Below are 24,621 nucleotides of genomic sequence, written 5' to 3' on the forward strand. Positions count from 1 at the left end.
TGGAAAGACTGGTGATTATGATGGAGCTTAAAGTGAGACAATTTTACACGAGAATGTACATATTGGGTGCTGTGGAATGTTTGATACCAGAGAAATGTGCTTTCTTTCAACAGGGAAAGTGTCTTATCCACATGGGATTGAACAATATAGATCATAGAAGGTTCTGAGTCCACACAAGCCTTCATCAATGAACCAGGGCACATAATTAATTGACCAGGAGGCTCTCTAGCATTAATTAGCAGCTATATGTGTAGAGCTTAGTTCAGACTTGTAGCACAGATGATGGAGTTCTAGAGTGGCTGATTCCTGGATTCACATTTCGGTCACTGCAGGGGGACTGCATTGCTTTGCTGGTGAAATTGTTGGGGCTCTTGGCTCTGTGGGCCAGTGTGGGCACATGCACGCCTGGCTGCTGTCAGCAGAGGGCAGCAGTACGCTGTGTGTGTTCAATTTGCATCCCAGATTAGCAAATCCCCAAGGACCTACAAAGAAAGAAAGTGGGTGTCCCAGGACTACCCTAATTCCTTTTCTCTGGGTGTCAACACTGGTCTGAGTAATTGCAAACATAGCCCTTTTACATTACGTTGGACTTTGGCTCATCTGAAATAGAGAAATGAATACACAACTAAGCTGCCATCACAGACAGGAAGTAACTTTAATTAAATATTGTGAAAGTTGAAAAGTTTTTACAGCTTGGATTTTCGCAAAAAAAAAAAAAAATTATAACAATCTCTACAGTAGTTAGGTTCTCTAACAATTGAACTGTACAGTGTGTGTCTATTCAAAAAGGTTTGATAAGAAGGTGAAAGGTTAGTAGATTTAGAGATGACTTAATTAAGCTGCATCCTAGTACAATGTGAGGCCAGGGCATGTTATGCAATCCANGATAGAACCACATGCTCACTCAGCTATATTAGGGTTACAATAGCATTTATCTCAGTGTGTGGTTGTATATTTTTGTGGTCGTTCAATTTATATTTTATCCTCCTCAGGCAGTAATGAAGGAAGGAAACAGGTCTATTTAAGACACAATCATATCCCCAGTCCTTAGCACAGTGCCTGACACAAAGGAGGTGCTCAGTAAGGATATGTTGAGTAAATGAACGCTTCAGAGAAGGCCATGGCTATTGCCTGGTTCTCATTTCTCCTCGCTTTCTGGACAGAATCCCATCCATATCTATGTTACCGGATGAATCATTTTCAATGGTTCTCCTTCCTTTTCGTTGACATTTCATCAATATCTTTGTGAAGTACTAAATTCTCCTTCTGGGATAATTCCCCTTGCAAGATATTTCCTGCAGAAGGCCAATTGTCAGGCCCGTGATTAATTCCAGGGCTCAGAACATTCATTCTTAATATAGAATATGAAAATTCTACAATCAGTGGGAAAAATGTATGCTAAGTAGATAAAAATCAGTCCTACTATAGCAAAAGTCTCCAGAGAGAAGAGATAAAACTACTTGATGATCAAGTTAAAAAAAAAAAAAAGTTACAAAATATTTCTAGTTCCGGAAACTGAATTTCCTTCCTAATGTAAATATAGAATCCTCTGGAGAAGAGGATAATATTTGGAAAAGGGAAGAAAAGCAAAGGGAGCATAGGAAGGGATTTCACCATCAGGTTCCATAGCAGGGAAAGAGCCCAGACAGAGAAATCAGCAATTTCTTAAAACAGTGGTTGTCCCACTTGAAAACTGAGCTTTTTCTCGACTTCATCCTCTTCCTCAGTCCTTGCATTGCAACAGTCACCAAATCCTGATGGCTCTATTTCCTGAATATTTCTTTTTTTGTCTTTTTTCGTGTCCGGCAATGGATCGCAACCCTCAGTGTCGTGCCCGCACCTCGCTCAGCCAGTGAGCGGGAACCAGTCTGTATGTGGGATCCGAACCCTCGGTGGGAGCGCCGCCGCGCTCCCAAGCGGCGCACTGTAGCAATGCACCACCAGGCCGGCCCTTCCTGAATATTTCTTAATCCTATCTATTTCACTCCTTTTCATTCTCCTAGTCCAAGTTAGTCATTCCTTACCCAGCCTACTCAATGAAATACCCTCCTTGAATTGTCCTGTCTCCCGTGTCTCCCTCCAATTTTCTGTACTTAATCATCTCTACCAAGATGATACTTCTAAAATATAAATTTAGATCCCTTGTTTACAACATGTGAGACTCCCCACTACTGATCATTGCAATAAACATCTATTGGAATATGAATAATGAGAAAATATAAATGAAGAAGAGAAGATAGCAGACATAGACAACTCTTTGGAGATCAGCAGAAGGACTGTGCACAGATTAAAAGCAAAGTGGAGTTGAATTTTTTTTTCCCTCTTTCCAATAGGATAAGAATTGTAAGCTGATCAGAATGTAATGTGGAGATATTGAAGAAGGAGAAATTGATGATATTGGGGAGAGAGGCGATCAGGAGCAGAATTCTTGAGAATTTGAGGTATTTGAGGATGCTAGATTAGGCTGGCCCAGAGCATGATGAAAGTCTGCTTTAAAATGAACTCATTTATGAGAACAGGTCAAACATTATGCACAAGGGAGAACTTAGGACTGCCCTCCCACAGCCTGCCAACGAGAACACGTTTGACCAGCGTGGTATCGCCCTTTCCCCTGCTCTGTTAAGGAGGAAAGATCTTTCTTGCTGGAAAAAACATCTTAATTGCTGAAAAAATAAAGCAACGAGAGAGATGGGGAAAAAAGGGGGAGACAGTAGAGAGAATAGCATGCATACTCAGAACAAAGGAGGTACTTTTCTTCAAGAGATCGAGGAAAGGAGTGTCTGAGAAAGGTGAGACGTGAGGGTAAGGATAGTAGGGAAAGACAATTTCAACAGGTGGACTTTATGTTTAGATATTTTAAATGTCCTTTGAGGTATTGACGTAAGGTGTTTGATTCCTCTTTAATTTTGGTTGTTGAGCTAGGATTGACTTTATGCGGAGATAGAACCACATGCTCACTCAGCTATATTAGGGTTACAATAGCATTTATCTCAGTGTGTGATTGTATATTTTTGTGGTCGTTCAATTTATATTTTATCCTCCTCAGGCAGTAATGAAGGAAGGAAACAGGTCTATTTAAGACACAATCATATCCCCAGTCCTTAGCACAGTGCCTGACACAAAGGAGGTGCTCAGTAAGGATATGTTGAGTAAATGAACGCTTCAGAGAAGGCCATGGCTATTGCCTGGTTCTCATTCATTTCTCCTCGCTTTCTGGACAGAATCCCATCCATATCTATGTTACCGGATGAATCATTTTCAATGGTTCTCCTTCCTTTTCGTTGACATTTCATCAATATCTTTGTGAAGTACTAAATTCTCCTTCTGGGATAATTCCCCTTGCAAGATATTTCCTGCAGAAGGCCAATTGTCAGGCCCGTGATTAATTCCAGGGCTCAGAACATTCATTCTTAATATAGAATATGAAAATTCTACAATCAGTGGGAAAAATGTATGCTAAGTAGATAAAAATCAGTCCTACTATAGCAAAAGTCTCCAGAGAGAAGAGATAAAACTACTTGATGATCAAGTTAAAAAAAAAAAAAAGTTACAAAATATTTCTAGTTCCGGAAACTGAATTTCCTTCCTAATGTAAATATAGAATCCTCTGGAGAAGAGGATAATATTTGGAAAAGGGAAGAAAAGCAAAGGGAGCATAGGAAGGGATTTCACCATCAGGTTCCATAGCAGGGAAAGAGCCCAGACAGAGAAATCAGCAATTTCTTAAAACAGTGGTTGTCCCACTTGAAAACTGAGCTTTTTCTCGACTTCATCCTCTTCCTCAGTCCTTGCATTGCAACAGTCACCAAATCCTGATGGCTCTATTTCCTGAATATTTCTTTTTTTGTCTTTTTTCGTGTCCGGCAATGGATCGCAACCCTCAGTGTCGTGCCCGCAACAGTGTGTGTCTATTCAAAAAGGTTTGATAAGAAGGTGAAAGGTTAGTAGATTTAGAGATGACTTAATTAAGCTGCATCCTAGTACAATGTGAGGCCAGGGCATGTTATGCAATCCAGTCATCCAGAAGCTATATTTTCCCCCCAAAACTGAAATCTTAATTTAATTCTCTATTTCATTTTCTTCTTAAAGCCATATTCTGTATTTAGGGGAACATCCTTTAGTTGTAAAATTTTTGCATACAAGAAAAAGTCAGAGGGCCAGAATGTCTTTTCATCTCACCAATAAAAATAGAAGCCACAAAACACAAATTATACACATTTTAAAGGCTCTTTGGACTTTCAAGAAAAGTTCTAACCAATGCACATGGGCTGATAGATGGTGGCATCTGTTGTCAGGGTCCGAGCTGGACACCTCACCGGCTGACGGTTCCTTTCTTCGCAGTTAAGGGGCTCACCAGACAAAATATGGCTTTACAACTGTATACATCTTCAGGCCAGCGCTTACCACACGAATTCAGACAACCTTTCTGAGTACCGAGAAGCAATGCGTCACCTTGCTTACATTTTCCAGTTTTTTTGTTATTATTAGTCATCATTATTATTTCTCACCATGAAAAGTCAGCTTTCCTCCCTCCCTTCCCTCCCGCAACTCCCCTCCCCCACCCGCCCCAACCCATAAAAATCGCACTCTGACAGTCTAGTGAAAACCATTGCAAAATCCATATGGGGGCATGCACAGTTGCAGCATTGTTGTAAATGATTTCTTGCTCTACTAGAAAAAGTTACATTGTCTTAAGGTAACAAAACAGTTCTTTTGTGCTTTTCCATTTCTTTGTTTTTTTTTGTTTTTTGTTTTTTCTTTTTCTTTTTTCTTATAATGTTAGTGATGACTGACAGTTCTGGTGCACAGTTACAATGTACAAGTGAAATGAATATGATTTGCATTGTTAAGGCATCCAATCTGCTGGTTTATATTTATGTGAAAGACAGAGGAAATATACAAGCAGACTTAAGAAAGAAAGTATGTTCATTGATTTCTATGAAGTTTCTCCCCCTAATTTAATGCACAAAATGCGTCACTCCAAAGGGAGAGATTCCATGCATATTAATAGAGTAAAACAGCATTAGGGTTTTTGTAAGCTTCCAAAGCAAAGGATACATTTTTTTAAATCTACAGAACTAAATACTACAAGAATAATATGCTACTTTTTTTTTTTTGCCATATATTGGAAAAAACTTCTTAACTTACAAATAATACAAAAATAGACAATGGCTTTTGGGTGGAAATTTAAAAAAATTGAAGCATGGTTTAAAACAATACTAAAAATAACTATAAATGAAATGTTTAAAAATCACATTGAAATAGCTAATACAACTGTAGGTGACCAAATACGCACTTTTCACATAGCAAACATACACAATAAAATAAATTGGGGGTAGGAGGAAAAGGAAGAAGGGAAAAGCAATGTACAAATTCCAAAGATAAATACATTATTTATATGGATATTTTACAAAATCCCCTTTAAAACAAAAAGCCTTTTAATGAACTTTGCAAGTATGTGCAAGCTAAAGGTAGTGAGCTTTCTTTTTCTTTGCAAAATATGCAGTAAAATCTTTTTGTGATATTGAAAAACTGTCTTAAGACATTAAAATGTATAAATAGAACAACAACTTTGGCAAAAAATCACAAAAAATCTACAGTATTTATAACTACATACAAAAACACAACAGCAAAGAAAAAAATATCAAGCAAACGCATCCTCAGAGCTTTGCTGCATCTTTGCTATTAATCTTTTTTTTAAGAACACTTCCCAGATAATGAGAGCAAAAATTCCCATAGAACAGAAAACTATGTTCTGGAGTTCTCAACCTTTTTTTCCTTTCCCCCAGTTTCCTTTTAGTCTTAATTCCAAAGCACTTAACTTGTTGTTTTAATCTATTATGTTACAAATGGTAAGGGTCGACTGATAGAGGCGCTATCTTGAATGTGAAAATCAAAATACCTGGCATGTTGCTTTAGTCAGCTTTTGGAGGATTGGTATGAAGTCAGCATTTAGGACGAGTAAACTCTAAACTTGTAAATAGTGGAGCATAAGTGGGATTTTGGCTTGATACCTGGAGGGCATAGTGTGGGATTCTGTGCCTGGACCCTGCTCCATGAAGTCTCAAAGGAGATTCGCACACAGTGCGTGTGCCACCAAGCTCTGGAGAGGCCATCGGCTTCAGAAGTTGACATACGTAAAAGAGAGAATGATATCAAGTTTAAATACGCAGTTTTAACAATCTGTCTAGAGGCACTGGATTTTTGAGTAGAAGGGAAAAATGTGATCACTTACATCGCTTTTTAACTTTCCAGGCTGCATTTATTTACATAGTTACTTAAGACAACAATACAAAAGAGATAAATAAGCTTGCACTGCTAAGGGATGGCATGTTAAGTTAGATATTGAAAATGCACTGTCCGAGCTAACTACCATTTGATATGCTTTAAGGCGCAAAAGCCGACCCTTAGTTTTCTAAAAAATCTAACTGGCATTCCTATTCTGTCCCATACAAGCTTTCTTTTTTTTTTTTTTTTTTGCTTTTTTTTTTTTAACTTTTTTGTAAATATCACCACTTCATTCTCTCTTTACACAGCTTTAAAAACATCATAAATTAAAACATGGTGTCTTATTTATAGTGTCCCTTGTATATAGCTTTATGGTTTATAAAAGACAAATGATTGCAGAGTTAAGCTAAAAAAAAAAAGAGAGAGAGAGAAAGAAAAAGTGGATTTGCTTTTATCAATACAGAATAAATATATCCCCCAAATACTTGGGAGGTACAACTTTAACCAAGACCCTGCACTTGCAGATCACTTCCAATTTCGGTATTTGCAAGGTCGGTGATTTCGTTTGTTTAAAAATCTGCAGTTATTGTGATTCCTCTTAAAAAGGCCTGAGTTAAAAGTTCCACTCTGGGACTCATATCAGATTACTCTCTGTAGCAGAATCCAACCTCTTCATTAATAAAATTCTTCAAGGCAATTCTTTCACATGGGAGGAACAATCATGCCAGATATCGCTATGGAAAGAGAAGACAGAAGTCAATGGTTTTGCATCCAAATTTTTCACTGAGAAAAAAAAAAAAAAGATTAAAAAAAGAAAATACACCCACACACGACAAAGTTGATTGAATATCAACCACAAATGTGCTCTCATTTTCTCTGGAACGAGTTTTTGTTTGGAATCTACATGTATATTTTAAAAAATTATAATAAATCAACCTGTGTGTATGTCTTTAACAGAACAGAATATCCTAAACATCCCCCCAAATCTGATTTCAATTTTAAAACATAAATGGGAAGTTGCATAGTTTGAATACCACTGGGGAAGCTGCAGCCCCAAACCTTGCAAAATAGTGAGAATTTTCAATTTGTCACTCTTTTTTCGTTCCCTCCCCTCTCCTTGGCATCCAAAATATAAAATAAAGAACTGGTCCATCCCAACCACCAACGATTTCTACAGAAAACCACGGCTCTCCCTGGGCTCTGTATGAGCGTGAAAACTGAGCAGAAGCAGCAATGTGAGTGTCTTCACTTCAGTCCTCAGGCTGGGAGGTGCCAGTGACAGCAGCACTGTTCACTGGGCATATAAAGTTGGGAGAAATCCTGGAGGGAGAGGAGGAGACAAGTTTGCATGAACCTGCAGAACATCTTCCACACTACTGCTTCCCTCAGGGTTTCTGGAATAGTCTGACTGTATATCCTAGAAAATTGTAGCTTAGGAAAGCTGGGGGAGATCCTGGGAAAAGGGAAGGCTGTTTAAGGCAGTCAAAAATCTGTCAAAGTGTTCGGAGTTAGGAGGCCACACATAGCGGCATTTAGAGAGCATGGCGTGAGCTAGGCCAGCACTCCACCTCTGGCTTTTCTGTTTCTGAGTACTTCCCCCTGAGGTAGTTAACATGTCTCCTGGAACCTCAGCTGCCGTAGCTAGACAATAAAGCTAATCACAGCGCTTAGGGTTATTGGAGATTTACATAAGATGACATATGTAAAGTGCTTAGCCTGGATTCAGCTCCTAGGAAGGACCTAATAGAGGTTAGCAGCTATGATGTCTAACCCATCACTTCTCCTGCTAAACTAGCTGTGTGACCTTGTGTTAACTGTTTAACTCCTCTGGGCTATATTTTCTCTTCTATCAAATAGGTCCCACCCCACACGGCACACTGTACATGATGGGTATGAGAATAATGGGATATCTTTAAGAAACTTAAAATGGGGTGACAACTTTGAAATATGTCAAGATTTGCTCACATTAGAAGCAAGAAGCACCCATCTTTGGCTCCCAATGATGGCTTAGTGTCCTGCCAGGCAGAGAGAGAAAGTCATTGCTTCCTTTTTATCAGCAATTAAATTTGAAGTAATGCTCGTCAATGATGACTGCGTCTAGAAAGTGACTCTCTTCGTTTACTAATGATCATGTCTGGAAAAATGTGCCTTTTTTTAAGCGAAGCCCACTACCACGAATCCTGCAGTGGACACAGAGAGGCCAGGCAGGGCTCTGAGGCCTGAGGCCTCCACATTCCTCCTGCTTCCCCACCCCCACCCCTGACATTTTAGACTCAATTAAAAGAAAAACCAAAAAGTATTTTGCCAAACACTTTTTCCGTTAATTTTTAAGCCCATCTGTATTCGCAAGGAAATTCAATCCACATGTTTCTGATTCATTTACACGTAAATCATCCAAATGTTGTTTTGCAAGAGCCGTTTTGCAGTCCAAAAGCTCCTGGAGTCTTTTTTGTAAGCCCTCATAAGCCTTTTTTTCTTAGAAACAGGAAGCTGTCTTTTGCCAAATGCAGGCCAACTGAAACCCCTAAAGACTTGGGATCAGTTGGAAATGTAGTCCCCCTAAGATTCAAGTGAGCCCTAGATTTGACTGAAACAGGGAGCTTGGAATTTCAATCCAAGCTGGAATTCAAGATGCTGTTGCTTCAGAGGCAAGGGTGGTCTTTGCAGTGTGACAGCCCAGCACGACTCTGCTCCCTAAGGATCTTTTCATCCAGCTGGAGGTAGGTCCAGGCACCCTACTGAAAGACAGCTGTAGTTCCAATCCTGTGGCAAAAGAAGCTACTTCTGCCTTTATCAAAATCTACTCTGTGTGCCTGGCATTAAAGGACGCCCCCTACTGTAGAGTCAGATAATTCAGGCAGTGTCAAGATAATTCAAAGTAAAGTTAGAAAGCTCACAAACTTCCTGCTAATTTGGTCAGGGGGTCTAGCCATCATTTATCAGCTGGGCCCTGAAAATGGGATAGAAACATCCCATTTAGATGGCCAGAATTTAAAAAAAAATCTAAGCAATGTTTGGGTACCTGAATGTTGTGTTAGATTAATTGATTAAACCTCCAGTTAGGGCCACATTAAAAGTTCTGCAGCAAAGCTAACTGATGCGCTAGTCCTTAGCTAACAGCACTTCTTAATCTGGACTACAGGGGTTGCAAACTCCAGTGCTTCAAGAACCCAGGCTGGGATATAAGCAAGCCAAGTCCCCTGGGTGGGCATCACGGCAATGCTGCCAGAGGCATGCCCTCTCCAGGGCGGGCAGCAATGCAGCCCCTACCCAATGCTGCTGTGCAGGATGCCTGTCCACAGCCACCAGATAGATCTTCTGAACTTTTTCAAGACAGGCTTGGGATGTGGATATTTGAAAAGATGAAGTAACCCAGTTTATATATGTTAATAAATAATTGAAATTAAAAACAAACATATCTGAGGGGTTATGGGGGGTGAGTTTGGCCTGCCCCCACTCTCCTTCCTTTCCTTTGTCAGCCCACAGTCTTCCCTGAGAGTGTCATGAATACCCCAATGTGCCGACATCCAGAATTTTGTATGGTAACATCGTGGGGATACAGCATCCTAAATCACATCCATAACTTCCTAAACTGCAAATGCAGAATCCTTACTGCTGAGAAAATTCTGGAAAAAGATTACTACCTGTGGCCTCTGAGCTTAGGCACCTCAAAAGAGATTGTTTTTATAAAGAAATCCCTGCATGAAGCTCTGGGTTTTAAGAGCTATTTTTCTTATATCTGTGCTGCAATCTGAAGATTAATTATGTGGGTGAGAGGGATGGGTGTCTGAGGTTTGGAATGTTTCAGAAATGCTGCTGGCATGCTGACTTGCCCAAGTGGGGCCCAGGAAGATTCCCATGAGGACACCACACTCTCAGCACCATGTGCCGAGACAGCACGTGACCACGGTGGCTATGCCACGTTCCCTGGCAGCTGGGTGACTATGTTCTCAGAAGGAAGTTCAGAAAACTATTAGTTTGAAAGGCACTGCATTTTTCATTGCAGTTCCCACATTTTGATGAAAACAAAGACAAAATTGAAAGTTCTGCAAAAAGGGGAGAAGTTGGAGTGAGAGGGTGGAACCGTCTTCCCCAAACCACCATATGTGTAAGAATTATGAGCTAATCGGGAAGAGGACAGGGTGGGGGTGGGGAGATCTTGCACTGTCTGAATATGTGCATGGAGAAAAAAGACAATTCCACAGGAATGGGAGTTGGACTTCATGATATCTAGGATTGAGAGGAGCCAGCCAGCCTGAACTTCAACAAGATGGGAAAGAAAAAAGTAAGTATATGGTATATTTTTGTGAAATCATTCGGGCCTTTTGCTTTTAATTTTTCACTGCATACACTGCCCAGGACATGCTAGGGTTTGGAATCAAAACATTAGTAGGGGCTCCAATGGCATGTGATGGCCTTCTTGGGGCTGCCACTCCCTTGATTAATGAAGCCCTCTGAGGCCTGAATTGCATAGACCCCATGCCCTATGGGACATTCGCTTTAGGAGAAGGGAGAGGACGTCTCCATGGATGAAGACTGAGCATAGTTGGTGATTCAAGTCTTTGGCCTATGAAAAGAGAAACACTTGGGGAGTCTGGGATCAGGATCTATAAATGACTTTATCTAGGTAAGAATGGAAGGAGGTTTCTCTGCATATTTCTCCTTAAATCCAAAATACAACTGCACTTCCCAAAGTTTTTCATGGGATGGTCATTGGTCTTATGAGGAAAAGGACTTCTCAGACATATGGTAAATTTTCAAAGGTTTTATCTACCTGGGAGAGAAAGCTAGTTGGAATCACAGCAGAAGCTGTGAATTATAAAATACGTGTAAAGGAATGAAGCTATGACTTCCAAGTAAATGCCCCACTTTTCAGCCTTATCCCTGCTTCCTAGCACCTGTGGTCCAGGTTGCTGAGCCCCTTACTATGACACATTATCCAGATCTTGTCTGCCTCTGCTCCTTGGCTCATGTTGTCATGAGTCCTTCTGCTTAAAATGCCCCTCTCCCATATCCCTGTGCTGGAACCCTACTTGCACTTTATCCAAGGTTGAGTTCAAAGGCAGCCCTCTGCAAAAGGCTGTTCCAAATTCCCCTTCTTTCCCTCCTCTGCACTTCCAAGCTGGGCACCTCTCCCAGGCAGATCTGCCTTATTAACTTTGGGGCCGTGTCTCCCTTAATTCAGGGCAAGTTTTTAAGGTTGGGATTTTGTAGTCCACATGAGTCTAACTCAGTGGCTTGAAAATAGTTTGGCAGTCTAGCACAGGAGCTCAACATAATAGAGTTGATCTGCCCAGGTTTGAACCCCAGGCTCCCCTATCTTAGCTCTGCATTTCAGTTTCCACATCTGTAACATGGGGACAATGACCAGCCTACATCAAAGGGTGGTTGGAAGGAACACATGAGATAGTACAGAAGCCAGGTGGGGACAAGCCCTCCCTTGGTAGTGGCTGTGATCATCATCCTCACCACCAAGTTGAGATCGCAATGCTTATTTGTTGGGGACTAATAATGTGCAGTAACCAGAGGAGGCTATGTAAGAGCTGCTGGCGAAGAGGTCCTTAAGGATCAGCCTTCAAAAAAAAAAAATTGAATGATGTACAATTAACAAAGTGGTAGTTGGAGGTAAATAAGTCTTTCAAACACTTAAACAGTCTAAATGTGTCACCTCTAATCTTATTTACATGGTCAATTTGCTTAACCAACTCTTCCTTTGTCACTTGCCTGATCTTAATGATGACAATTCTAAACCAGGTAGATCCAAATGAAGTAGATGCTATTGTAACATTGCAGAGGAGGAGGTGGAGGAGGAATAAAACACTATAGAGATCCTCACCCCAACCCTGTAACCCACCTATGTCCCCTTGTACAGTAGAAGTAGAGTTGAGAAAGTTAACAATGAAGTAATTCTAGATGTCCACTGTCAGAATGTCACTTTTCTCAGGGGATATTCCAAGGTCCAAGCAAGAGCCCCCTGAAAAAAATGATGCTGCCCACCTAAGTCTGGGTCCTCCCTGCCCTGCTGGAGATGGTGGGCAGACAGTGAAGGTGCAATTGCAGGTGGGGCCAACCTGCCAGTGCAGTGGTTGGGGCAGAGTGGGCAGGAAGAGCAGTGGCTCAGAGTAAGATGGTCTCAGTCAATTTGACTTTAATTTGTCTACTCATACATCCACCACTGCCACCTCGTCAACAGTAAAGATGTTCAGTACATGACAGTACTGGAAAAACAAAAACCGTTTTTGGTTTTGGTTTTGGTTTTTTATCATTCTCAATCGTCAGAGCATGGGGTAGGGGAGAGTGCAGAAAGAATCTCCTTGACACGTGTTCAAGTAGAAGGGAAGGGTGGTGCCATTCATAGCAGCAGATCCCAAGTGTGTCTCTGAGTCAGACCTCAAACCCTCCATGCTGTGCGGCCAGGTGCTAGAAAAGATGACACAGAGATGTAGCCTTGGCTGCTAATCAGAGGGGTGGGGACTGGCCTCTGTACCTTTGAAATCAGTAATTGGGTTAGAATTGGGTTAGAGAAGCCCTGGGGGATAAACGCACAAACTTTGTGCATGTCCCTGTCTTAAAGCCTGTTTCATCATTACTTAAACACACACACACCCCAACATCACCTGATCTTCCCGAAACCCAGGTAGTCCTCAAAATCTGGGCCTAGTCCTTATTTTCAGTGCCTCCTTCTCCCTCCCAGGTCCATACGGTATGCAAAGATGTGAGGCCTTGCTGAAGGGCTGCCCACTTAAGTCACTGGTGGCCAGCAACTCAGCAGCTGACCTTCCCAAAGCAGGGGCCTTTTTTCCTAAAGGGTTCCCCCTTGACTCTTGAGCACAAATCCCATCATATCTTGTTTCTGATGTCCAGTTGATGTTTCACAAGGGTTGAAACTGGCAGCTCATGAATGGTAAATTTCTGCTTTCCAGGTATATTATTATTATTTAACCCTTTAGATATTAGATTCATTTAAGCACCATATCCCTGGTTTGCCAGCTGGAGGTGTTCTGAGGGTCACAAAGCATTAATTTTAGCTGAAAAAGAGTCAAGTTTGCAAGGACAGCTGGCTCCCCTTGGTGAGGGTGGGCATTCACTATCGTGAATAGTATTGCCTGAAATGTAGTTCCAAGGCAGATTGTTTCCTTCTTTCCTCTAGGAAGATGGATTTGCCAAAGTATGTTAGGGTGAGGGGCATGGGTGTGCTGTGCTGGGCACTGACTTTGGGCTGTGCTGGGCAGATTTGCCAGCAGGTGTCAGAGGAATGTCTTGAAGAGTTCAGGGTTTGGAGTCACATGGTTTAGGTTTAATTTTTGCTCTACCATTTATTAACTGTGGGACCCTGAGCCTCAATTTCGCCATCAACAGAATGGGAATAGTAGTGACCTCATAGGGTCTTAGGGAGAATCAGTGTAGACTCACATAGCATCCAGTCCTGAGTATGAATGTGCATGTACATGTACTGAATATACAGGGATGAGAATTCCCAGATGTGTGCACACCGTCCTGACCCCTCCCTGACCCCACTGGGGTTTACATTCATCTGCACCATTTACTGACTGTGTCTGTAGGCAGGCATTTACCCTCCTTAACCTTCAGTTTTATCATCTGTGCAATGAAGATCCTAAAAGCCCTCATACTTTAGGAAGTTGCTAGGATTAAATCAGACAAAGACTGCTCCGTGCTTAGCACAGCTCCTGACACACTGTTCAGTGCTCAATAAATGGTGGCTGATTATTTTATTGATCTTATTTCCCTGCCAGCTGCCTTAGGAATCCTGGATGTGTCCTTTTCACCCTCTTTGAGTAATAAAGTGTTTGGGAGATGGAAAGGGGAGATGAATTTTTGAGCTGGAGTTTGAAGCCAGCTTCTGCCACATACCAGCTGTTGGAAGTCAAGCAATTTCATAAACCTCTCTAACCTTCAGTTTTCTCATCTGTAAAGTAGGGGCTGCAAGCACCTACCACACAATCCTGCTGTGAGGGAATGAATAAGGCCATGCAGGCCAATGCCACAACGCAGGGCCAAGCACATCAGAAAAGTGTAAGAAACCACGAGCCCACTTTTAAAGGGTGGGTATTTTATTTTTCTCTCAGTGGATGAAAAGGTCATCTCAACTCTCAGTGACTCTTGTTATTTTCTATATTCCATGGTGGGAAAGTGATCGGAAAATTTTAATATGAACCAGAATACTCCAGTGGTGTTTTAGGGTTTCTGGGTCCCAGTAGCAAGTCTCTGGTCTTTGGTCTACGAAGCTTCAATGCTCTGTCCTCAGGGCTCTGACTGGCTGTGGCTCACCCCTTCCCTGTTATCAGCCCCACACATGTCCACTCTAACACAGGCAAGAGGAAGGGAATGTTGAGCAACCTACTTCAGGAGAAGGCCAGTCCTGGGAGAGACCCTGCAGTGGGGAACTTGCTAGAGTCCACAAAAGACCGGTCTGATAATGGCGACAACAGGGAATGAGAGAGGAGAAAAAAACGATGGCATTAGTAAGTGAACATAGTATTCCTAAGCAAATCCCGGGCCTGAGCAGAATTGCTGGAGTTGGGAAGAGGACTCCTCAGGCAACTCCAGCAGAGGACGGATGAGTAGAGCCAGGGGCCAGGGCCAAGGAGAGTAAACACAAAGGAACAGAAGAAATGAGGGCAGAGAGAGACAGGCGGGCTCAAGGCTGAGCTCCTCAGTGACAGTGATGCATCTGCTTAAGGCCCTGGGAGGGTGCTGGCCAGTGGGGCCTGGGGCTTACCTTGCAGGCTGTTCCCATTGGTGCTGGTGCAGGTGGGAGGTGGGGAGGTCTGGGGTCTGACGACTGGTGCAAAAGCACTCTTCTGTTTCACTGCTGAGACCATGTTGGCTGGTGAGAAGGAGAAGATGCCCGAGGAGCTGCTGCAGTTGGAGGGGAGGCTTGTGGAGGAGGCCATGGTGGGGCTGGATGGCACAACTGAGAGGGGCAACAGGAAAGGAGAAATCAGCACCTCCTGTGACATCCTGAGATGAGGAAGCTCAGATCTGACCCTCACCTGGCCACACTGATCAGGTTACCCTTTTGACATGAGCCTTCCCTTGTCTGCTTCCATCATTTGGCACTTAGCACGTGTTACCTTTCATTACTGGTGATCTTTTATGTGTTTATTGTGGGCCCACTATGTGCCGGGTAGTGTGCTAAGTACTGGGGTTATAGGCAGCAGTTGCCATTGGGGGAAATGACCCCTTACCATCAGGCCAAGTCATGACACAATCCAAACGCAGTGAGCGCTTTATGGAGCAGAATACAGAGATGCCATCCTCAGAATTTTCCAGGCCAGGAAACAAAAGTGCAATACCCTCTTATGGGGATAGAATAGCACAAAATCATGACAAAGGTGAGCAAGGCCAACTCAGAGGAGGCAGGAAAGGGGGACCAGAGAAGGCTTCATGGAAAAGCTGTCAGAAGCAGCATTCTAGGTAGGGTCTAAGCTAAGGTTCTAGCAAAGGGGCTGGGGATGGAAGGGACAGGAGGCTGGCTTAAGAGGGCATGGTCACTGGTGGACTGAGAGGTGTGAGAAAGAAGGGTGAGCCGAAGGCTAGGCCAGGATTCCAATTTAAGGCACAGGCAGATGGTGGCATGTGCATGTGTCCCATTTCTCACCGTGAGACTCTGTGCTCCTTAAGGATATGAATGTACCATAATGTTCCCCAACATAGATACAGGTAGGTAGGAAGCCAGGTGGATAAACAGACTGCCACATGCAGCATTTGCTGAAAGTGCATAACTACAAGTCCAAGTTCCAAATTCCTTCTATTCTCCCATGGAGCTTTCCATAAAGGGTTGTGAATTAATAAGTAGAGACAGGAACCTTATGTAAATACTCACAGTCTGGTAGTAGCGGGGAAGCAGATAATCTATGACGGGAGAACTTTGGCAATTCAGAGAGAGAAAGAGAGAGCTCTCTCCATAGCTGCTCAAGTAAGTGAAAGAGTTTGGTAGATGTATAGTCTCTACCAGCCACAGTCCTTTCAGCCTGGCCTTTCATCTTTTGCTCGTGGCTAGTCATCTCTTGGTTACTTTAGGAGACAGAGATTTTGCACATACTCAGTCAAGACTGATGTTTTCATACACTCACTTGCTATTTCCTCTATTTCCTGCAGAAAAGTAGGAATCCTGTCCAATTGATTTCCGAGCACTTAATCGAATTCTAGGCACTTCCTTCTACTTTATTATTTTTCATATTATTTAATGAACATTACATGTCGCTTATCATTCACAAGAATCTTCATGTCTTTTTGATGTTGTCATTGGCAAAGCACTTAAGTAGGGGCCAACTGTGTGTTTTTTATACCTGAGCAAGCTGAGACTCAGAAAGTGGTTTACGACTTGCCCTAGGGCCATAGCGAGAATATGAGAAAGCCAGGAACCAAACCCAAATTCAGTGGTCTTACCTCTATGCTGCCCTGCAAAGGAAACAGATCTCCAGGGGGGAAAGCCCTGCTCCCATGAGCCCACCAGAGTCCAAAGAGCTGTTTGGGTGGCCTTATCCTCGGTCTACTGGCTTTGGAAATGTAGGGAAGCGGGAATCAAATCGGTCATAGGCAGCAATTGCCATGAGGGGGAAATGACCACTTATCACCAGCCCAAGGAACGACACAAGCCAAATGCACTGAGTGCTTTATGGAGCAGAACACAGAGCCTCTAACCTTAGAGTTTTCACAAATATTTTCTAGACTGTACTTTTTCTTTTAAATCCTCCGAGTTTTCACAAACATTTTCTAAACTGGACTTTTTCTCTTAATGAGGCCAGCATTTTTATACATCTCTTAGGATTTGTAAATGTGAAAATACACTCAATAATAACACCTATTTAAATTGCAAAACTCCTGCACTGGAGGTTTGATTTTTAAATATTCGTAGACTTGAAATCCTGCTGGTTCACTGAGGAAGGCAATTAATCTCGTTGGCAAATGTGATCATTATGTGTATTTAGAGGTGGGGAGTTTGGGGGAGGTGGTTAACAGAGGAAGGGGTGAAATATAGTCGAACAGCTCCATTTGTTATAACATTATTAGTTATCAGCCTCCACACCAGAAAGAGTGTTCACCGGTGGAATGTCCTATTTTATTTTTCTATTCCATCGGAATTTTTCAACATGAGTGGTTTATGAATAATTAAATATTATGGAAGCAAAAATTCAAATCGACTGGGCTTTGTGTTTATTATTTTATTTGCATTTATGCAGATAAAACCATCTCATCTGAGGGCCTATTTGAGAATTTAATACTGTATTTGTGAGCACTGAGGAAATCAATTAATGGAAATAAAATGTTCAAAGTTTCACAGTCTGACAGATGCAATCTCAGGCTGAAGTTGCTGGGTGTCTGCACAGGCCTGAGAAGGAGAGCAATCCAAGCCCCTAAATTGAATTGCTACCATATAGCAATTAGTTTATTGATTTAATTAAGAATGCCACCTTTTAATTTTCAGGTCATGATTGAAACATTTTCTGATTGAATAGTTGGGAGAAAGCTGAAATAATAGACCTACGAGAAACAATCTTTTGATAAATCAAACTCTAATGTGAAACTGACCCCACACGTTGACTCTTGAGCAGATAGATGTAAAATATGCAGATTATTTGGAGAATTTTAAAGGTCCAACAAATTGCCCATTCTAAACTAATACAGTAGAAATACAAAATTTAGTGTATCCTGAGCAGAAAAATTGACCCAGAAAGTAAAAAGCCCTAGTATACTTTCCAAAATAACGTCACTTAAAGGCCAAGAATGATCTTTCCTCTTTCAAAGAATTAGCACACTCCATATTTCCACTGTGAGTGACAGCATGATTGTTGTATTTTTAGCCAAGGCTCTTTTAAAAATCATAAATATTCTTTCAATTAGCAACACATCTTCTATTCTTCTATAAATGTTTAAAAGTTTGGCTACAGTTTACACATCAGAATAGTCACCCACAATATCCAGGATGAACTTGATTACCTATGTAAAAATCCTCATAGGGAGATCAAGAGATTGTGGGATCTCAGCCTAAGACATCTTATATATAAAGATGCCAGTTCCCTGAGGTTCTTTAGATGCTATCCAAATGTACAAAAAAAAAAAATCCTTTAAGCTAACCTTCTTTAAGACAGAGACAAGGCACCCAAGAACATTTCTTGTGTACGTGTGTAGCTTTCTATCTTGTCAGATTTTGGGAAAAAATAAAAGTCTGCTTTTTGACTTGCTGGAGTATTTTTAAGTGCACACCAAACACAGAGGGGAGAAAATCCAAGCATTTGAACATACAGGAGTCCTATTCCTAAAGGAAAAGAGTGTAGTTTTAGACTATTGTTACTACGCTGCATCACCACCACCGTTTATCATCTTCCCATCGTTAGGATTATTAGATTTTTGAGTGTGCCTCTCATGCGCGTTACCTTGTCTATGTCTCACAGCACTGGAGGGGCGGGTGCTAGTTCCTTCCCCATTTTACAGATGAGAAAATTGAGAGGGCCACCAGTTAGTAACTGGTAGAAGAGGGAGTCAACATCACCCCTATCTGACTCCAGGAGTGGGTTCTTGGAATGACATCAGAACTCTGGCTTTTGGTTGGGAGGCTTTGTGGGGAGGAAGGAGAACGAGGGAGAGCAGAAATTTCTGCTGTAGATGGTGGTGTCTTTGGCAGTATCTCCTGGGGCAGTACCTTGCAGGCTGGAGGACCTCAGACCAAGCAGCCCTGCCCGGTGGGCCCCACAGCACAATGCCCAGTTCTTCTAGCAAAACGTGCAGAAACGCAGGACACACATTTGTACTTACTGGCATAGGGCGAGTTGGCAGCTGAGCCATTGAGGAAGGTGGGGGAGCCACCCAAATTGGACATGGCGGCAGAGCCGTATCCGTTCATGCTCGTGGTGACTGAGTTATAGTTGGTCTGCTGGGGGGTGGTGCTCGGCACATACCCATGTGGTGAGACGCTGCTGGAGTTGCGGGTGAAACCTGAGGGGTGGGGGCAAAACCAGGGTGAGGGTGGCATTCAGAGGGTGGCAGTCATGGAAAACTCAGGGAAGGGAAGGCCTCTGTTTCTTGCCCCTTGCTGCAACCCAGAGGGAAGGGACCAGGTGATTCATGTGCGTGGGCTGGTGGTGCTAGCTCTGTGATTAAAATGGGAAGCGAGCAGAAGACACATTTCTTAGGAGATCATAAATACTTAGCAGGGCTGTGAGAAGTGGCAATGCAGGGCCTATAAATTATCATTTTGGAGAAGAAATAAATCCCAATCTATGAGATGTACCCTGGAGTTAACAGGTTACTATTCCCTGGGCAAGAATGATGTGCTCCGGGCCCTCAGAACTTTAATTCCAACCCTCTTTGTGATCTGTCATTCATGGTTTATGGTGAAAAGCCAAATGTAGAGATGGCTAAATGCATGCCCCTTTCTAGCCTCAAATGTCAGATTACCAGATGTGAGAGCTAGAACCAAATTCTACAGTAAGATTTGATATGCACAAATGAGGAATCTCCTTTTGGGGAAGAAAATAGTTTTTTTAATTAAAAATTGTTTTATGATGAATAAATGGGGAAAGGGAGAGCTTGAGGGTGGAAATGGGCAGAGAAAGCAGGAAGGAGGAGAAGAGCAGGCTCCTGACCCTGATTGGTGGCTTGTGACGCCTCAGAGACATTCACAGCCAGTTGTCCACTGAACGAATTCACGCCCATCATCCCTGCATGGACTGAAGTGTTAGCAAGAGCCGGGAGCTGGTTGTGGTTGCGGGGGACACTGTACAGGGCCTCTGCAATGTCAGCTGCTCTCTTCAGAATAATTTCCTGAAAAGTCAAAAGAATATCCCATTTAGCTACCTTCAATACCATTTTTTGAGTGCTTACTCTATGCCAGGCGCTGTGCTCAGGGCTTTCAATGGTTAACTGCATTAACTTCTGTAACCTACCCAACAAACCTGTGAGTATAGTGTCTCCGTCAACATGCCCATATCACAAATGGGGAAACTGAGGTTCAGAAAGGCAAAGTCCTCACTTAAGGACATTCACTATTTAAGGACACGTCTGCGATTCATAACCCCATTTGTCTAACTTTGAAAGTCCATAATCTTAACCATTCCTCCATACTTCCTCACAGTCAGTATAAGACTGCACTATGGGCTGTCACCAGTAACACACAGGAACTCAGAGGTTACAGAAAGAGAGGTAGAGAGAGACTGCAATTCATCCTCCACCCCCGCCCCCATTGATGTTAAGGACGGGCTGTAGATGAAGACCTGGATCTCTGAATATTAGTGGGACTGTGTCCCCTGGACACTGACTCAGGCAACATGAAAAAGGAGTAAATAATTTGTCAAACTCGTAGTTTCCTAAGCAATTTAAAACACTACACATGGAATTGCTCTGTGAAATAGAAGCTGACAATATTATTCAGGCCTTGTTATACTTTTTAGGAGAAGAAATTAAACCCCCTTTCTCCTCCTAAATTTGCTTGAAAACCTCAGAGAAATAAAATAAAGCAACAGTAATTCTCTTCTTTAATCATGAAGTACATTCCCACTAAAGATTAGTTTTAAATGGAGCACCTTTTCTCGTAAGGAAAATGATTTGGTACGAAAGGCAATAAAAGATTTACAAAAGAGAGGACTGAACAGCCTTGCAACTTGTTATATCTGAATTACTGATACTCTTAACTCATGCACATGGCTTCTATATTTTTTGCACTTTCTCATTACAATAAGGAACGTGGAAGTCCATGCAGGTTAGAGACCCAGGAAGCTTACCTGGTTGTTGTGTGGCATCCCATACAGCGCTTCTACCAGATCGGCAGCTCTCTTGAGTATTACTTCCTGTCAAGAGAAAAGCAAGTACATATCTTCTGAGTGAAGGCAGGTTGTTATTATCTTTTCACATGATCACCTTCTGGTCCTTCTGGCCATACTTTGCCAAGCCACTGCTACAAAGACAGTAGCCGGGAGAACCCCAGAATGGCGTTAAATCACCAATTTATCCCTGTTCACATACACACTTAATTGAGTCAAAAGGTGAGCATCATTGGTACCGCAAGATAAAATACATCACTCAATAGTCTGCCACAGGCACGATAAAGCACTCATATGTTTATTGCTGAAAACAATTCCGAGGTCATTTACTAGATTACTACAATCGATGTCATTCAGTGCATGTTATGAATCCCTAAGATGTGTTTATTCTGCACTTAATTGCTTATTCTAGGAACCGTGACCTTATCAGACAGGTCATTCTAGAGGGATTTCCAATCAATTTTCAGCTACTAGAAGCATGTAGCATTAAACTTCTTTTGTTTATCTCCCTTGTATGGCAGAGCTATGATGTAAGGGGGTGCTATAGTAAACCCACATACAAAGACAATGAATGCCCTGTTTGTCAAAGGCTCTTACAAAAGGACTCTCCTGTCCCCAGAAGCCCCCTCTGCAACAATTTTTGTGACTGGTAGCATCTGTTTCTTTCATAGCAATTTTTTGCTCTTTCGGTATTGTTTGTCATTTTCCCCATTTGGTCATTCATTCGCATCCTAGATATATGCCCTGCTGCTCATTCCAGTGGAAGAAAAAGTAGCTCCCTCTTTTCATTTAGGTGGGCTTCCATATTTAGCTTAAATGCTTGGTTCTGGTAATATGGAGTACTCTAGAAAAGTGCATGTAGTGGTAATTTTTTTCATTCTAACCAATATAAATCATTCTCTTGTCATTTTGCCCTAATTTTCTGCAGATTCATTTATACTAGAGTGTGAAAAGGACAGCAATGCTAAGCTTGATGCATGTGAAAAACGGGGCTTGTCAGAGAACTAAACCTAAGGGCATGGTATGATGAGCTGAGGGGATTTACAGAAAGCTATGTTTACCATTCTTTTGCTGAGGGTAAAGTTTCAAACAGAAGTTTAACTTTAAATATTTTACACAATAGATTTCTGCATGGAGAAGCAGTGCTGTTCAATTTTCATATACTGCAGACGATGATCAGAAAATAGGGATATAATTGCATTCATTTTGCTGTCACCCTAGCCTCTTCAAAAATCCTTGAACAACTCTGGAAATGACAAGCTTTTAGATACATATTAGCATTTTTCAATTTTAAATTCTCTATAATATGAGATAAAATAGTTGTCATACTCCAGTTACTACTTATGACATATATAATGTCCTAAATTCAAAAATTAGATGGAGGGGTTTTCAGTTCTCAATAAACATGTATGCTTGCCTTAAGCTGCTAGATCCCCTTTATAAAAAAATTCAGTTATTTTTCATGCAGAAAGTGAAAAGCATTATATAATCAATGGTGTTTGAACCGATACATCTGAAATCATATCTTTATTTTTTTAATGCAAGCTACAAGATAATTCACCACCTTTGGTTTGCAGTATTGTCTGACCACAGTGGTTAATAATTTACTATGGTACGGGCAAACTAAACCCTATCCTGGGATCAAATTCAGCTTGATCTGCTTTCACTAAAACCTCACAGCTTTACCTGGCTCTTAGGAAAGATTAAAACAAAACAGGATCAAGTTAGTTTATTTACTAAGATTTGACTTCTCTGGGTCTATGTTCATTTATTTCTTCAAATAAATATTTATGTCAGTATTTGGGCTTGGCAGAGAAGCTATTTTTCTTTCTTTCCATTTTAGGAAAAAATACAAGTCCCTTGTTTGTCAAAAGCATGATGAGGTGCAGTAAGAAACTACGCTTGTGAACTTCACTCTGTAACTGAGGGCTTAGAGCAGTGCTCCTTATTTTGATTAGTTTCACAGAACCAGGGATGAGGGAAGCTCAAAATTAACTCCAGGATCTTTGAAGTGTTTGTAAGCCTGAAAAATTTTCTTCTATCAGTGTCCAGTATATATTTTAAACTGATATATTTTTGATAATAAAGCGGTCCAATGACATAATTCACTTGTTTCTTTTTCTCCTTATTTTGATACCCAGAGCTCTCATCACCATTTAGTCCTTTGAAAATGAAACATGTGAATCTTGTTTCCTAAGTTACAGCCTTCTTTGATCCACAATGCTGGGGCATGTTTTTCCATTCAGTACATTGCCATAGGTGGTCATCAGCACAGCAGTCTTGGATTCGAGAAAAGTAAACCTGGGTTTCTTGTCCTGGAAGTGACACCCTTAAATGATATCTTGCTCATTTTAAAATGTCCTTCACTGCAGTATCAACTTTGGGTTTAAGGGAGACTTGGTTTAGCTTTGCTGCTATGATTCAGCTTCTATTAGTTATTTCTGCAAATGGGAAGGAGAAAGGAAATTTCTGGGTCCGCTATGAGTTAGTGCAATGGACCTGCAAGGTGCTTGGATTTCGGTGACCAGAAAATTGCTCTCACCTCCATGTCATTACGCTCCCAGTGAACTAGCCCCCAAGCGTGTTTGTGTTGGGGATCTAATATATTGCCTTTCAATCAGAGCTGAGAGCCACTGAACACACAGACAGAACATGACGAGCAGGTCAGGAAAGCAATAAAGATTTTACAGAGCTGTCCAAGGTGCTAAATTTACTCAATAATGGGTTTGGCACCATAGTGTTAACCTCTCATTTACTACCAGTTTGAGGGACTAAATTGAAGTAGCTGACTTCATTTACCTTGAAATGTATATTTTATGACATTATGTAAGTAGATTGAAAGGGCACAGCAGTTTTAACAATTTAAAGGCTAAAGCATGTTTAAGATGAAACTTGAATATTTATTGTATATTGCACTTAAACTATATAGAATGTTAAAATGTATTGATTAAATTTGTAAAAGGCATTATAAAAATGACAGGTAGTATAAAAGATGTATGCCTTTTAAAATCAAATTGATGGTGTATGCTATCTCTTCTGTGGTCACAAGTGTAATTTTTTTGCAGTTTTATATGGTAATTTGAAAAATCTGTAATTTCACATTAGGAAATGATTGAGCCTGAGATGTTAAAAAAAAATTTCCCATAAGGGGAAGAGCTGGATGTTTCATATAATCTTTTGTCTCTGAAATTGTTCCTAAAGCCTTATTTTTGTGGTATTAGATGGGAGCATAGCATAAGGATCCTTCCATTTTAATATGCAATTTTAATATTTCTAAAAAGAGAGAGCACTTGACTAGTACTAACATCTAACTTTTCAAGGCATTTATTTGTCAGGAGAGATTTTCTCTTCTTTTCATAATGTTTAAAATGTCTCTCTGCTTGCAGTTTCAAACATGATGGTAGAGATTAGACTCTTCCAAGATAATTAATCCTATCCTTGGAATTAAAAAAAAAATCCCATTCGGAAATTAAAAAGACAAATACTAGTATCCTAAATATTGAAAAGCCCTGGAGTCTCCTTACAGGGGTCACACTTGTTCTCCAATGTACATCTTGAGTCAGACTATTTTTCTTTTCATGGCCTTGGATCTCTTCTCTCTTAAAGACAC

The 24,621-nt window shown here is 41.4% G+C and overlaps 1 protein-coding gene across 2 annotated transcripts in view; it reads right to left on the minus strand.

Annotated features, from left to right (window-relative positions):
* Nucleotides 1-636: 636 nt before the first annotated feature.
* EBF1 (early B-cell factor 1) overlaps nt 637-24,621 on the minus strand; it is a 402,505-nt gene continuing 378,520 nt past the window's right edge. The window contains exons 11-16 of one of the 2 annotated variants that reach the window (XM_008571252.1): nt 20,973-21,038; nt 19,839-20,016; nt 19,009-19,188; nt 14,969-15,163; nt 4,003-6,962; nt 637-871 (exon numbers count right to left, since the gene is read on the minus strand). In XM_008571252.1, coding sequence (XP_008569474.1) covers nt 6,931-6,962; nt 14,969-15,163; nt 19,009-19,188; nt 19,839-20,016; nt 20,973-21,038 — 651 coding nt within the window. In that variant the 3' untranslated portion in view covers nt 637-871; nt 4,003-6,930. Of the gene's footprint in view, nt 872-4,002; nt 6,963-14,968; nt 15,164-19,008; nt 19,189-19,838; nt 20,017-20,972; nt 21,039-24,621 lie in introns of those variants that run through there. The other variant, XM_008571253.1, reaches the window with a different exon arrangement.

The sequence above is a fragment of the Galeopterus variegatus genome, unplaced genomic scaffold (genome assembly GCF_000696425.1).
Source record: "Galeopterus variegatus unplaced genomic scaffold, G_variegatus-3.0.2 Scaffold671, whole genome shotgun sequence".
NCBI classification, from domain to species: Eukaryota; Metazoa; Chordata; class Mammalia; order Dermoptera; family Cynocephalidae; genus Galeopterus; species Galeopterus variegatus.